Source organism: Anomaloglossus baeobatrachus, chromosome 5, assembly GCF_048569485.1.
Source record: "Anomaloglossus baeobatrachus isolate aAnoBae1 chromosome 5, aAnoBae1.hap1, whole genome shotgun sequence".
Taxonomy (NCBI): domain Eukaryota; kingdom Metazoa; phylum Chordata; class Amphibia; order Anura; family Aromobatidae; genus Anomaloglossus; species Anomaloglossus baeobatrachus.
Genome location: NC_134357.1, coordinates 21,500,888 through 21,513,127, shown reverse-complemented (window position 1 = coordinate 21,513,127; position 12,240 = coordinate 21,500,888). Strand labels below are relative to the sequence as shown.

The 12,240-nt window shown below is 50.8% G+C and overlaps 1 protein-coding gene across 1 annotated transcript; it reads right to left on the bottom strand.

Moving 5' to 3' along the window:
• Window positions 1–1,264: 1,264 nt before the first annotated feature.
• On the bottom strand, window positions 1,265–11,755 carry LOC142312578 (anionic trypsin-2-like). The gene is made up of 5 exons (XM_075351567.1): window positions 11,722–11,755; window positions 10,919–11,078; window positions 9,513–9,766; window positions 2,928–3,064; window positions 1,265–1,414 (listed from the first exon to the last, which is right to left on the bottom strand). The coding sequence occupies exons 1-5, from the start codon at window positions 11,753–11,755 to the stop codon at window positions 1,265–1,267; spliced, it is 735 nt and encodes a 244-aa protein (XP_075207682.1).
• Window positions 11,756–12,240: the final 485 nt, after the last annotated feature.

Below are 12,240 nucleotides of genomic sequence, written 5' to 3'. Positions count from 1 at the left end.
TTATATGCTGGACACATACTACTCATGCTCCACTTATATCCTGGACACATACTGCTCATGCTTCACTTCTATGCTGGTCACATACTGCTCATGCTCCACTTCTATGCTGGACACATACTGCTCATGCTCCACTTATATGCTGGATATATACTGCTCATGCTCCACTTATATGCTGGACACTTACTGCTCATGCTCCACTTATATGCTGGACACATACTGCTCATGCTCCACTTATATTCTGAACACATACTGATCATGCTCCAATTATGTGCTGTATACATACTCCTCATGCTCCAATTATATGCTGGACATATACTGCTCATGATCTACTTATATGCTGGACACATACTTCTCATGCTCCATTTATATGCTTGACAGATACTGCTCATGCTCCACTTATATGCTGGACACATACTGTTCACATTTCACTTTCATGCTGGACAAATACAATTCTCATTCCACTTTCGTGCTGGACCCATACCGCTTACACTCCACTTACGTGCTGGACACATACTGCTCCCATTCCACTTTCTTGCTGTACATGTAACAGTGTGCAAAGTGATGTGGATTCTGACATATCTCCTGTTCCTGTGTGACGCATTGTATGTGGAGTGGACTGTGAGAGCACTAGGACCCAGATGTCTCCTCCTTGCAAGTGGTGGGGGCCAGGATGTAAGAGAGCATAGTGGCAGGGGCGAGACCAGAGAATCCCGGGGCTAGACTGCTGCAGAGAGCTGAGACGTCTGTGGAGCGCTGTGCTAGCTGTGGTGGAGGCCGAATGCTGACCAGGCTGAGTGGACGGGAACCGTGGCAAGTTGCTTTTCTTCATTTGGCGTCGAAGATTCCGGAAGTGGCCGCAGTCGGGACTCTTCACAAGCCTGTGATAAACTCTTGCAGAGTTAACAGCACCTTTAGCTCACATACCCGGGTATATAATCGCCTAAGAGTATATTCATATATATTTCCCTTTTGTGTTTTGTGTTTTGTGGCTTGTGCCTCCGTTTTGTGACTCGCTGGATCTCGTTTGGACCTCTGGTCATTACAGCCACATAGAGGCTTCCCCCATCACTGGCAGCCATTACCTCCTGCACCTTATTATTGTAGGGTGCCTGGGGGTCCCAAACCCCCTCCCCCCGTGCTCAGACAATTTAATCACCCATTTTTCATTCATCTTTTGTTTATTCTTTTCGTCTTTCCACATCTACAAAGAAAATTCCGGGATTTCCAATGTTTTTTATTGCTTTTCTTCTGCCTCCAGCAGCTTCTATAAAGTGAGAATGATTCCTTCAATCCAGGCGTTGTAGTTACAGACCTTGGTATAGACCCCCGGATATCCGGGGAGGGCGCAGCCGTAGCCCCAGGACACCACTCCCTGCAGCTCTCCATTGCAAACCACCGGACCTCCGGAGTCACCCTGAAAAAATAGAGACAATGGCGTGAAATCTGTATACTGTATATCCCATATACTATAGGGTGGGATCGGGATCACCCGGGGAAGGACCCAGGTAGAGCGCAGCCCGTGTCCGGGGGTTTATATTCCTGCCACAGTGATTGTATGGACAGAGTGTGAACATCAATCAACAACTGAGCGCCGGCGTCCGGATGAGCCTGAATGGCAAATGTAACCATAGAACAAGTCTGCCCATTGTGAGCTCCACGCAGCAACAAAAAAGAACCGCGCTATCAGTGATGACGTCAATCAGGTGATTTGCTGTCACAGGTGGAGGACTCCGGCTGTGGCTGCGGGTGACCTGAGTGATGTCACCACTGATTGTGTGTCTCACTTCAGTCGCTGCGTGGAGCTGACAGTAGGCAGTCATGTTCTATGGCGCTCGCTGTGAGCTTCAGATGTAGAAGTGGTGGAAGCGTCGTGGGACCTCGTGCCAGACTTGCAGGGGTGTTTTTGGGGTTCATAAAGTGGTGAAAGTGGGTGCTTTATTGTCTTTTATTTCAAATAAAGGATTTTTTCGGAATTTGAGTTTATTTACTTTCACTTACAGATTAGTGTAGGGGTCTCATAGACGCCTGCCATCACTAATCTAAGACTTAGTGGCTGCTTTCAGCTGCCATTAACTCCCTTATTATTCTGATTTCCACTGCACCAGGGCAATTGAGAAAAGCCAGGTAAGGTTCCAGGATTGTCGCATCTAATGGATCTGGAATTTCTGGGCGGCTGCTGGCTGATATTTTTAGGCTGGGGAGTGCCCAATAACCATGGGTATCCCCAGCCTGAGAATACCAGGCCCCAGCTGTCGGGATTTATCTGTGCTGGTATCATAATATGGGGGGATCCTACTCTATTTTGTTAAATTTAATTTACTGTACGATATAGACCTGCCAACCAGCGTCTGTGATTGGAAGCCTCAGACACGCAGTCACTCAGCGTGGGGGCTCGTCTGACTGCAACCAATCACAGACTCTGGTGGGCAGGAGAAGCAGTGAATATGTATGAGCCTAATGAGCGGCCGGGGAAGAAGAATGAGAGGCCGCGGGAGAAGTGTGACAGCCGCCCCGGTGACTCGGTAAGTATGAGGCGCTTGCTCCTACTCCTTTGCACTGGATTCTGGTCCGTAGATCTTATATGGGGACTGACATCTGGCCAGATACCAGGGATCAATCCCCCGCCGATCCCCAACTCAGTTTGGGGATGGATCTGCCCGTCCTCCAAAACGCAGGAACAAAAAGCAAAAAGAATTGATATGGTCACCACAAAGATGCAGCCAAAAACCTGCAACATGTGCACAGCAAAATGAAATCTCATAGACTTTGCTGGGGAAGGAAATGCACGCAGCTGTGGGACCAAAACTGCACCTTAAAAATGCTGAAAAAAAAGTTATGGTTTAAAAAAAAATGCTGAAAAAAAACAGTATTGCACATATGTTTCCCAAAAGGTCCTCCAATGGTGGGAGATGGGGTTCAGCTTGTACCTGACATGAGTCTTTTCCACCTTCTACGTATCCCAAGCAGACCATGTTCTCTGTGATTTGCCCTGGATAAGCGTCATGGCAAAGAGGATCGGCCAATATAGGGGCATCCAGACACTGCAGGATATCCGGATAATTGACTGAAAAACAAACAGGCAGAAAGAGGATGTCACATTCTACACTTATTATTAGCAACACATTATCCTGTATTATCCTCCAGAGCTGCACTCACTATTCTGCTGGTGCAGTCACTGTTTATATACTGTACATTACATTACTGATCCTGTACTGATCCTGAGTTACCTCCTGTATTATACTCCAGAGCTGCACTCACTATTCTGCTGGTGCAGTCACTGTGTACATACATTACATTACTGATCCTGAGTTACCTCCTGTATTATACTCCAGAGCTGCACTCACTATTCTGCTGGTGCAGTCACTGTGTACATACATTACATTACTGATCCTGAGTTACATCCTGTATTATACTCCAGAGCTGCACTCACTATTCTGCTGGTGCAGTCACTGTTTATATACTGTACATTACATTACTGATCCTGTACTGATCCTGAGTTACCTCCTGTATTATACTCCAGAGCTGCAGTCACTATTCTGCTGGTGCAGTCACTGTGTACATAGATACATTACATTACCGATCCTGAGATACATCCTGTATTATACTCCAGAGCTGCAGTCACTATTCTGCTGGTGCAGTCACTGTGTACATACATTACATTACTGATCCTGTACTGATCCTGACCTACCTCCTGTATTATACTCCAGAGCTGCAGTTGTCGCGGGCGGGGAGGAGGGTGTCAGCACACCGCGCTCACCCCTTCTGCTCGGGTCCGGCTGCTCAGTGGTGGCTCGAGCCGTAGGCCGGATCCCGGGGGTTTTCCTCGAGCGGCACTCCTCGCCCGTGAGTGAAAGGGGGGTTGTTTGGGGTGTTGGGATAATGTCCGTGACGCCACCCACGGTTGTGGTGATGTGTAGCACCACCGCTGCTTAATGCGGGGATCCCGGGGATGGTGATAGGGAGCAGCCAGGTGTTGTGTTGCCCCTCCGTGGGTAGGGGTTGGTGATCCCGGGGCCCGGTGATGGCTTGGGAGGTGCAGGGCCTGGTGGGCGCAGGGACGCGGGGGCAGCGCTGTGCCTTGCGGCACTGTGGTACTCACTCAGCCTGAGACTTGGACACAGTTTGTACGGTAAACCAAACGGCTGGTAGGACGGTCCCACAGACGGCTGCTTTGCTTTCCCGGTAGGTGACGGTGATGTCCCTCTTCCTTGCACCTGTATGTACGGATGGTTGCGATGGGTCCCCACCGGTAACCCGCTCCCCGGCTTCAAGCTGGGCCGGAGGAGCACTACACTTTGCCCGCAGGCGCTGGCCCTCAGAGACTGGTGCCCTGGCGGTGGCGGTGCCTCTGTTGTACAGGTTGGACTGTTGCCTTCAATCGGGACTTGGTTGTTGGGGGAATCTACGTCCCCTTCACTGACGGATTCGGCAAATTTGGCGACTCCTAGCCTTGCCGGGGTCCGAGAGGCCCCTGCCCTAGTGCTGACTGTCTTTCGGAACACTGCTCCAGACCACCGGGCACACAGCCAACGGGGTCCTTCCAGGAACTTCCAAACGGTCCCCCTCCGGACAGTCACCGCCGTCGCTGACCTTGCTGTACTGGCCCTACACAAAGCTGGGCTCTCAGGCTTGCACACTCTCGGCTCTGTCACCACTTCTTGCTTTCCTCCTTTACTACTCTTCTTTCCTCCACTTTCACTTCTTTGTTGTTTACTCTAGCCCTCAGCTAGACTTCACTCTTGCCCTGCCCGGGCTAATCTGCTGTTGACACAGGCTCACCCTGGGCTCGTCTCTGTTCTCAAGCTCTTCCCTGAGCTGACTGCCTGACACTTCCTGCCTCCAGAGCTGTGAGCTCCTTGGTGGGCGGAGCCAACCGCCTGGCCCACCCCCTGGTGTGCATCATCAGACTCCTGGAGGAAGGCAACAAGGATTTTTGGTTCAGCTTAGGTGTGCCTACCTGGGATGTGGGGTGTGGTGGTGTGCGACCTGTGTCCCCTGGCTTGCCCAGGGCGACACATTCCCCCTTAGCAAAATGCAGACCGTCCGCGGGCTGCCGTCCTACACCGGTTTTATTTTTCTGTAAAAAGGGGATAACAGGGTTAAACAACATGCATAACATTTTTAAATTCTTCCCAAGACGGGAGGCACATTTTACTTTTAACGTTTCAACGGTATACGGTCACGGTTTCCGCTCTCTCCCACCCAAGTAACCTGGCCCTGATGCTGCCCCTAAAACCCAGGCAGCACCCCTTGACCCACAGTCCAGCACACGGTACCCGAGCGGGATCTGTCCTTCCCCTCCAGAGGGTAGCCACCGGTTCCTTTGGTGGCTGGGCCCTGGCCTGCTCTGCTCAGGGCCCTCCCTCCAACCTGCCTCTCCGGAGGCGGCCTGCGGAAACGGTAACGGTACCCAACATATTTACAAGCCACTAACGTTTGTGGTTGCCCTGCAGAGTTCACGGGCTTGTCCATGGATAGTTCCCATGCATTTTTAAACTTTAAACGGTCCCCACGGGGACAACGGTGCCGGCTCCAGCCGGTTGCAAATCACACGGTGAATCAGGTGAAAACTCGGATAATCATCTTTCTTATCATTCTTTTGCAAACTTTCAAACTTTTCAAACAAGCAGGTGGTCCCAACGGGGACGGTGCTGCGGGCCTTTATTGCCCTACTCCAGTTCCTCTACTAAGGTGGACCCATCCTCTGCCACCAGCACCTCAAACATGCACTGACATGCCTGCTGTGACAGGGGTACCCGGTACCCATTTCCACCGGTACGCGGAGTATCGGAGTATGATAAACCACAGGGTCCCCCACATAGCGGGAACGCTCAATTGCTCCTTCAGCCGCAACAGCGGGCCCGGAGCTGGGGCAGGAGTCGTCATTTCTTGTTTCTGCGTCAGGCGGGTTGCCGCCAGCTGCCGCAGCCTCCTGGCCTCCAGCATCCACCACTTCATCCCCATCTGCAGTAACATGGAGCAGCAGAGTAGGCGAGCCTATGTTGAGGCGCCCCATCAGTGACGGCAAGGGCGATGCATAGGCCGAGACTAGGCCGGGCCCCTCAGCCGCAGCGGCCGGTCCAGGTAGGACATAGGGACGTGGGTCACCAGTCGGTTCTGCTACATCTATTCCCCGTTCGCCCATTGGGGCAGTTGTAATCAGCTCCTCCACCTCGCTGGTCCATTGCTCCAGCATCCAAAAGATCTGATCCTGCTGACGTTGGTGGAATTGTATCACCCGGGCCTTCATCCAAGCCACAGTCCCGGGCTCAGGGTCTGGCACAGTCTCTACTGGGACTTCAGGCACCACGCTGTTAAGGGGCCGTGGTTCTAGCGGTTCCCCTTGGTGCATTTCAGGGCCGTCCTGGACGTCTGCAGCCGGCTGGTCCGCCGGAGCGGCCGGGCAGGGTATCGCTACCGGTTGGGCAGGTAGCGGGCCTAATGGCGGGGCGGCAGCAGCTATCACGGATAGCGGGGAGAGAGGCAGGGTGAGCGGAAGCCGGCCGGGCCCCTCAGCCGCAACGGCCGATCCGTCAGGAATACAGGGGCGTGGGTCGCTTACCCGCTCCTCCAAATCCTCTTCTGCCTCGCGTCTCCACATAGCAGCCACTACGTCCGCCATGTCGGTCTCCCACTCCTCCAGGAGGAGTTGCATATGGGCCTGCAGACGGTTACTCAGCGGGACGGTCCGGTCCCTCAACCACGTCGCCGTGCCGGGCGCGGGGGCTTCCTCGTTGCGGGTAGGATCTTGCATCTTGGTAACGAGGTTTTTCCAGGAACCCAATCAGTCTGCAGAGTCCTGGCGTCTCTGCTTGTATAGCCGCAGCTACATGCGGCCAGCCGCCATCGCGTCACCCTTAGCTCTTTCCGGCCCCTCCTCTCTCGGGGCGGGGTTTTGGCCTTCGCGCCTCTACTGCTCGAGAAGACGCTCGAGCGGGAACTTTTCGCGCCAAAGATGGCGGCTTCTGAAATTTTTCTGCCGGATACCTCCGGCGGTAACAAGGCGCACCTCTACCAGACGGCAGAGCGGTAAGATCCTGTTCGTGACGCCAAGTTGTCGCGGGCGGGGAGGAGGGTGTCAGCACACCGCGCTCACCCCTTCTGCTCGGGTCCGGCTGCTCAGTGGTGGCTCGAGCCGTAGGCCGGATCCCGGGGGTTTTCCTCGAGCGGCACTCCTCGCCCGTGAGTGAAAGGGGGGTTGTTTGGGGTGTTGGGATAATGTCCGTGACGCCACCCACGGTTGTGGTGATGTGTAGCACCACCGCTGCTTAATGCGGGGATCCCGGGGATGGTGATAGGGAGCAGCCAGGTGTTGTGTTGCCCCTCCGTGGGTAGGGGTTGGTGATCCCGGGGCCCGGTGATGGCTTGGGAGGTGCAGGGCCTGGTGGGCGCAGGGACGCGGGGGCAGCGCTGTGCCTTGCGGCACTGTGGTACTCACTCAGCCTGAGACTTGGACACAGTTTGTACGGTAAACCAAACGGCTGGTAGGACGGTCCCACAGACGGCTGCTTTGCTTTCCCGGTAGGTGACGGTGATGTCCCTCTTCCTTGCACCTGTATGTACGGATGGTTGCGATGGGTCCCCACCGGTAACCCGCTCCCCGGCTTCAAGCTGGGCCGGAGGAGCACTACACTTTGCCCGCAGGCGCTGGCCCTCAGAGACTGGTGCCCTGGCGGTGGCGGTGCCTCTGTTGTACAGGTTGGACTGTTGCCTTCAATCGGGACTTGGTTGTTGGGGGAATCTATGTCCCCTTCACTGACGGATTCGGCAAATTTGGCGACTCCTAGCCTTGCCGGGGTCCGAGAGGCCCCTGCCCTGGTGCTGACTGTCTTTCGGAACACTGCTCCAGACCACCGGGCACACAGCCAACGGGGTCCTTCCAGGAACTTCCAAACGGTCCCCCTCCGGACAGTCACCGCCGTCGCTGACCTTGCTGTACTGGCCCTACACAAAGCTGGGCTCTCAGGCTTTGCACACTCTCGGCTCTGTCACCACTTCTTGCTTTCCTCCTTTACTACTCTTCTTTCCTCCACTTTCACTTCTTTGTTGTTTACTCTAGCCCTCAGCTAGACTTCACTCTTGCCCTGCCCGGGCTAATCTGCTGTTGACACAGGCTCACCCTGGGCTCGTCTCTGTTCTCAAGCTCTTCCCTGAGCTGACTGCCTACAGAGAGAATTTGTAGAGATCGGGTTTCTGAAGCCGCGCCAATGATCACCACCAGGACATCAGATTATGTGACTTTATTACAGCATCGGTCTACGCGTTTCATGAGCTCTGCTCACTTCCTCAGGACCATATAAAAGACACCATCAAATTTGATGGTGTCTTTTATATGGTCCTGAGGAAGTGAGCAGAGCTCATGAAACGCGTAGACCGATGCTGTAATAAAGTCACATAATCTGATGTCCTGGTGGTGATCATTGGCGCGGCTTCAGAAACCCGATCTCTACAAATTCTCTCTGTTATCAGCCTTTTGGGTTGCCGCGGCCGGGATCCATTGTTACATGCGAACATAGTAGTTGTGACTTTCACAACTGCATATGGTGAGTAGTATTGCTCCCCCTACCCGTGCCCTGTATCTATAAGGGTAAGACCCTATTGCGCTTTATTTCCACAGCTCCTGTTTGTACTGAGCTGACTGCCTGACACTTCCTGCCTCCAGAGCTGTGAGCTCCTTGGTGGGCGGAGCCAACCGCCTGACCCACCCCCTGGTGTGCATCATCAGACTCCTGGAGGAAGGCAACAAGGATTTTTGGTTCAGCTTAGGTGTGCCTACCTGGGATGTGGGGTGTGGTGGTGTGCGACCTGTGTCCCCTGGCTTGCCCAGGGCGACACACAGTCACTATTCTGCTGGTGCAGTCACTGTGTACATACATTACATTACTGATCCTGAGTTACCTCCTGTATTATACTCCAGAGCTGCACTCACTATTCTGCTGGAGCAGTCACTGTGTACATACATTACATTACTGATCCTGAGTTACATCCTGTATTATACTCCAGAGCTGCACTCACTATTCTGCTGGAGCAGTCACTGTGTACATACATTACATTACTGATCCTGAGTTACATCCTGTATTATACTCCAGAGCTGCACTCACTATTCTGCTGGTCCAGTCACTGTGTACATACATTACATTACTGATCCTGAGTTACCTCCTGTATTATACTCCAGAGCTGCACTCACTATTCTGCTGGAGCAGTCACTGTGTACATACATTACATTACTGATCCTGAGTTACCTCCTGTATTATACTCCAGAGCTGCACTCTCTATTCTGCTGGTGCAGTCACTGTGTACATACATTACTGATCCTGTACAAAATACTAAAATGGAAATTTTCCAACTTGTCAGAAATCGGGAACGTGGAAATAAATTATTACATTCTCAAAACAATAGAGGTCCCGGGAGACACAATGGGGCGAGGTCACACTGTGCAAGGCAGAAACTGAGCAAACACTCCCGGAGCATTCATCCTTCAGAGCTGCGCCCTGTATTTCTGCTGTTCTCACCCCCGTTGCTCAGAGTGTTCCCCCAGCCTGAGATGAGGCAGCGCGTCCCGGCCGGGGCACAACGAGCCGGTAGACTGACGGTCTTCACTCCGGTGTTCAGCCTCGCTGGCTTTTTCAGCCGGATTAACATGATATCATTGTCCAGAGCAGACGGGTCGTACTGCGGATGGGGAATGACCTTAGAAGATGCGATGAATTGCTCGGCTCCTTCTAATTCTTTAATGTTATGTTCTCCAAGACGGACTTGCACGTGCCTAAAACATAAAAATACAAATTACTTCATAGATCTAGAATCTGAAATCCTTGCTGACCTTTCCTGTGTAGCTATCGCTTGCTGTATATACTATTAGACCACCAATATTGGGGTCAACCAATGAATAAACTGGATCTTCTTGAATCTATGATATATAACATTTGAGGTCCTGGTTTCCCAGAGATCTCTATGGATCACCAGGGCTGAAAATGGATGATACATGGTGGTGAACTAATCACCTGGGAAGACTCCTTCTAAGCAGAATGGATCTGATCTTTTCCACTTCTCATCTCTTTCCTTAAGCCCACACTTTTTGCCAGTCTCCATGTCATGGTTGTGTCACGGGTGACGGTTATGTGGTGTCCGGCAATAGAAGGTCGCAGCGTTTGGCTGCGCAAACTGCTCCCTGACCTTCTATCATTCCTGCTTGATGTATTTGGTATTCTATGTATCTCCTCTGCTTTGTGTTCATCCCTTTCCTTTTAGGACTCTGTGGAGTTCCTCACCCTTTCAGATGCTATTTTGTGGTGTCTATAGATACCCACATTTTCCCATATTCTGTGCTGGTGATAAGTTCTCTACCCTTAACAAGTCTTCAGTGCAAGCAGTCAGCTCGCATTCTTCTGGTGTAACCTGGTTGTTGTTTGCAGTTCCTCTTCTTGAGGCATCTCAAGATATATTGTTGTTTCCTTCCCTAGTTTGTTATCCCTGTGTGTCCTTTAGCGCTCAGTGGAGTTGATGAAGAGCTCATCCCATCCCTACCGAGGGTCTAGATACAGGGTCAACCTAGGGTTAGGTATCCTGCTCTGCGCATGGGTGCGGATCCTATCTAGGGCGGTAAGAGAATCCAATGTCCAGCAGTAGGTTTGGTCAGGGGTCACCATCTCCCCCTTCCCTAGATACAGGGTTTCCATTCCCGTTCGCCATATCCTAGGTTCTTTCCTGCACCTAGCATGACACTCCAGTAGGCTACAGTTTGCCTAATCCTTAAACTAGTTCTCAAATCTCCACCAATCACATTTTCATCTCACACAATTATATCATGGACAGTGGTCAAAATCCTATTCCAAATCGTAAGGTAGAATTCTCAATGCCAGTCTGCTAGTCATTTTGTTAAAGCACGTATAAATATGTACAACTTGAAGTTCCTTACTTTTGATAACAGTGGGCAGCAGAGACCACCCATAAAGTACTGAGTAGGGACCCTCCACAGAAATGATATCCCACATTCAGGGACACCTGGTAAGGCACGGAACCTTCTTGACACTTGTAACCTCCGACAATCTTATCATCGTCTTCAATGGGGGCCGCAGCTGAAGAAATGAAATAAATAAGAACATGAAGAATTAAAACTTAAAAATATGCAGACAATATGCTGATGCTAGAGGAGAAGAAACAATAGAAAGACATTTTGAACAATGAATCTGAGGAGACTCGAAAACTTAAAGAGGTATTCCAGGTATAATAAACTATCACTTAAATACTAAGTGTCCTAGAAACGTGGGATGATGTCCCTTGAAGAAGTCTTTTGGTTTATACAGATAATGTAATACCCAACATTGGGAACCCCACCGATCACCATGAATTCTGGTCCCCACTATTCTAGTAGACCGGTGGTCAACAATGGCCACCACCACTCTATTCACAGTCTATGGGAATGAGTACAGTGCTCATCTATCTTATTTAGTACCATAGACTGTAAATGAATCATCATAAACATGGCCACTAATCCATTCGACACATGTTCCATAAAGACCAGCCCTTTAGAAAAGAGCGTTAATATTGGCAGGTCACAAAGGCAACACCATAAAAAAGAACATGGAAGGAGATAAGTGTCCTTCAGTGTTCCTCCCCCACCAATGTCTCCATAGTTTTTACAATGATACAGTGGAGAAGGCTTTGACACTCTTGGAATTAAAAAGTCAAAAGGTAGTAAAAAAGTAATTGTCTACATACCAGCAAGTCCAAGAACGAGAAGGAGAAGTTTCATGTTGATGTTGTAAAGTCTTTCTTGGTCTGGTCTCACCATTATCAACCCTTTATTAGGCTGAGACTTATCTGTATCGCCAGAACACGTGTCTGTTCACACGGATGTTCAAGCCAATTTTGGCTTTCAATCTGTTATTGAACATCGAGTCTAATTTTTCATTTGTAATGTGCCAACAGGATCAAGGACAAGTCAACGACATCAATGGAAAATATGGTCTACTCCGAATCAGCTATGTGGACACCAAGACCTTCAGATCCAATCACCACTAAATATAGAGCTGGGAGGGAATACATTTTCATCAGAAGCTTCAACGTGGTTCTGTTGACATAGACATATGTGACCATGATATATCATCGAGAATCTTAAGAAACACAGTACGTAATAAAATCAGTAAGTACAGTGTCAAGATGCCGTCCAGGGTCTGGCCGGCACACTAAAGTGCCAGAGGATCCTATAGGATCTTGTAAAGTTCTGATGAAATAAAG

Excerpts from the sequence above, each read along its gene's own strand:
- LOC142312578 (XM_075351567.1), bottom strand. The coding sequence starts at position 11,755 with ATGAAACTTCTCCTTCTCGTTCTTGGACTTGCTG. Across the intron at positions 11,079-11,721 it reads TCTCGTTCTTGGACTTGCTG|CTGCGGCCCCCATTGAAGAC; the intron begins GTATGTAGACAA and ends TCATTTCTTCAG. Across the intron at positions 9,767-10,918 it reads GCTGCCCACTGTTATCAAAA|GCACGTGCAAGTCCGTCTTG; the intron begins GTAAGGAACTTC and ends TTTATGTTTTAG.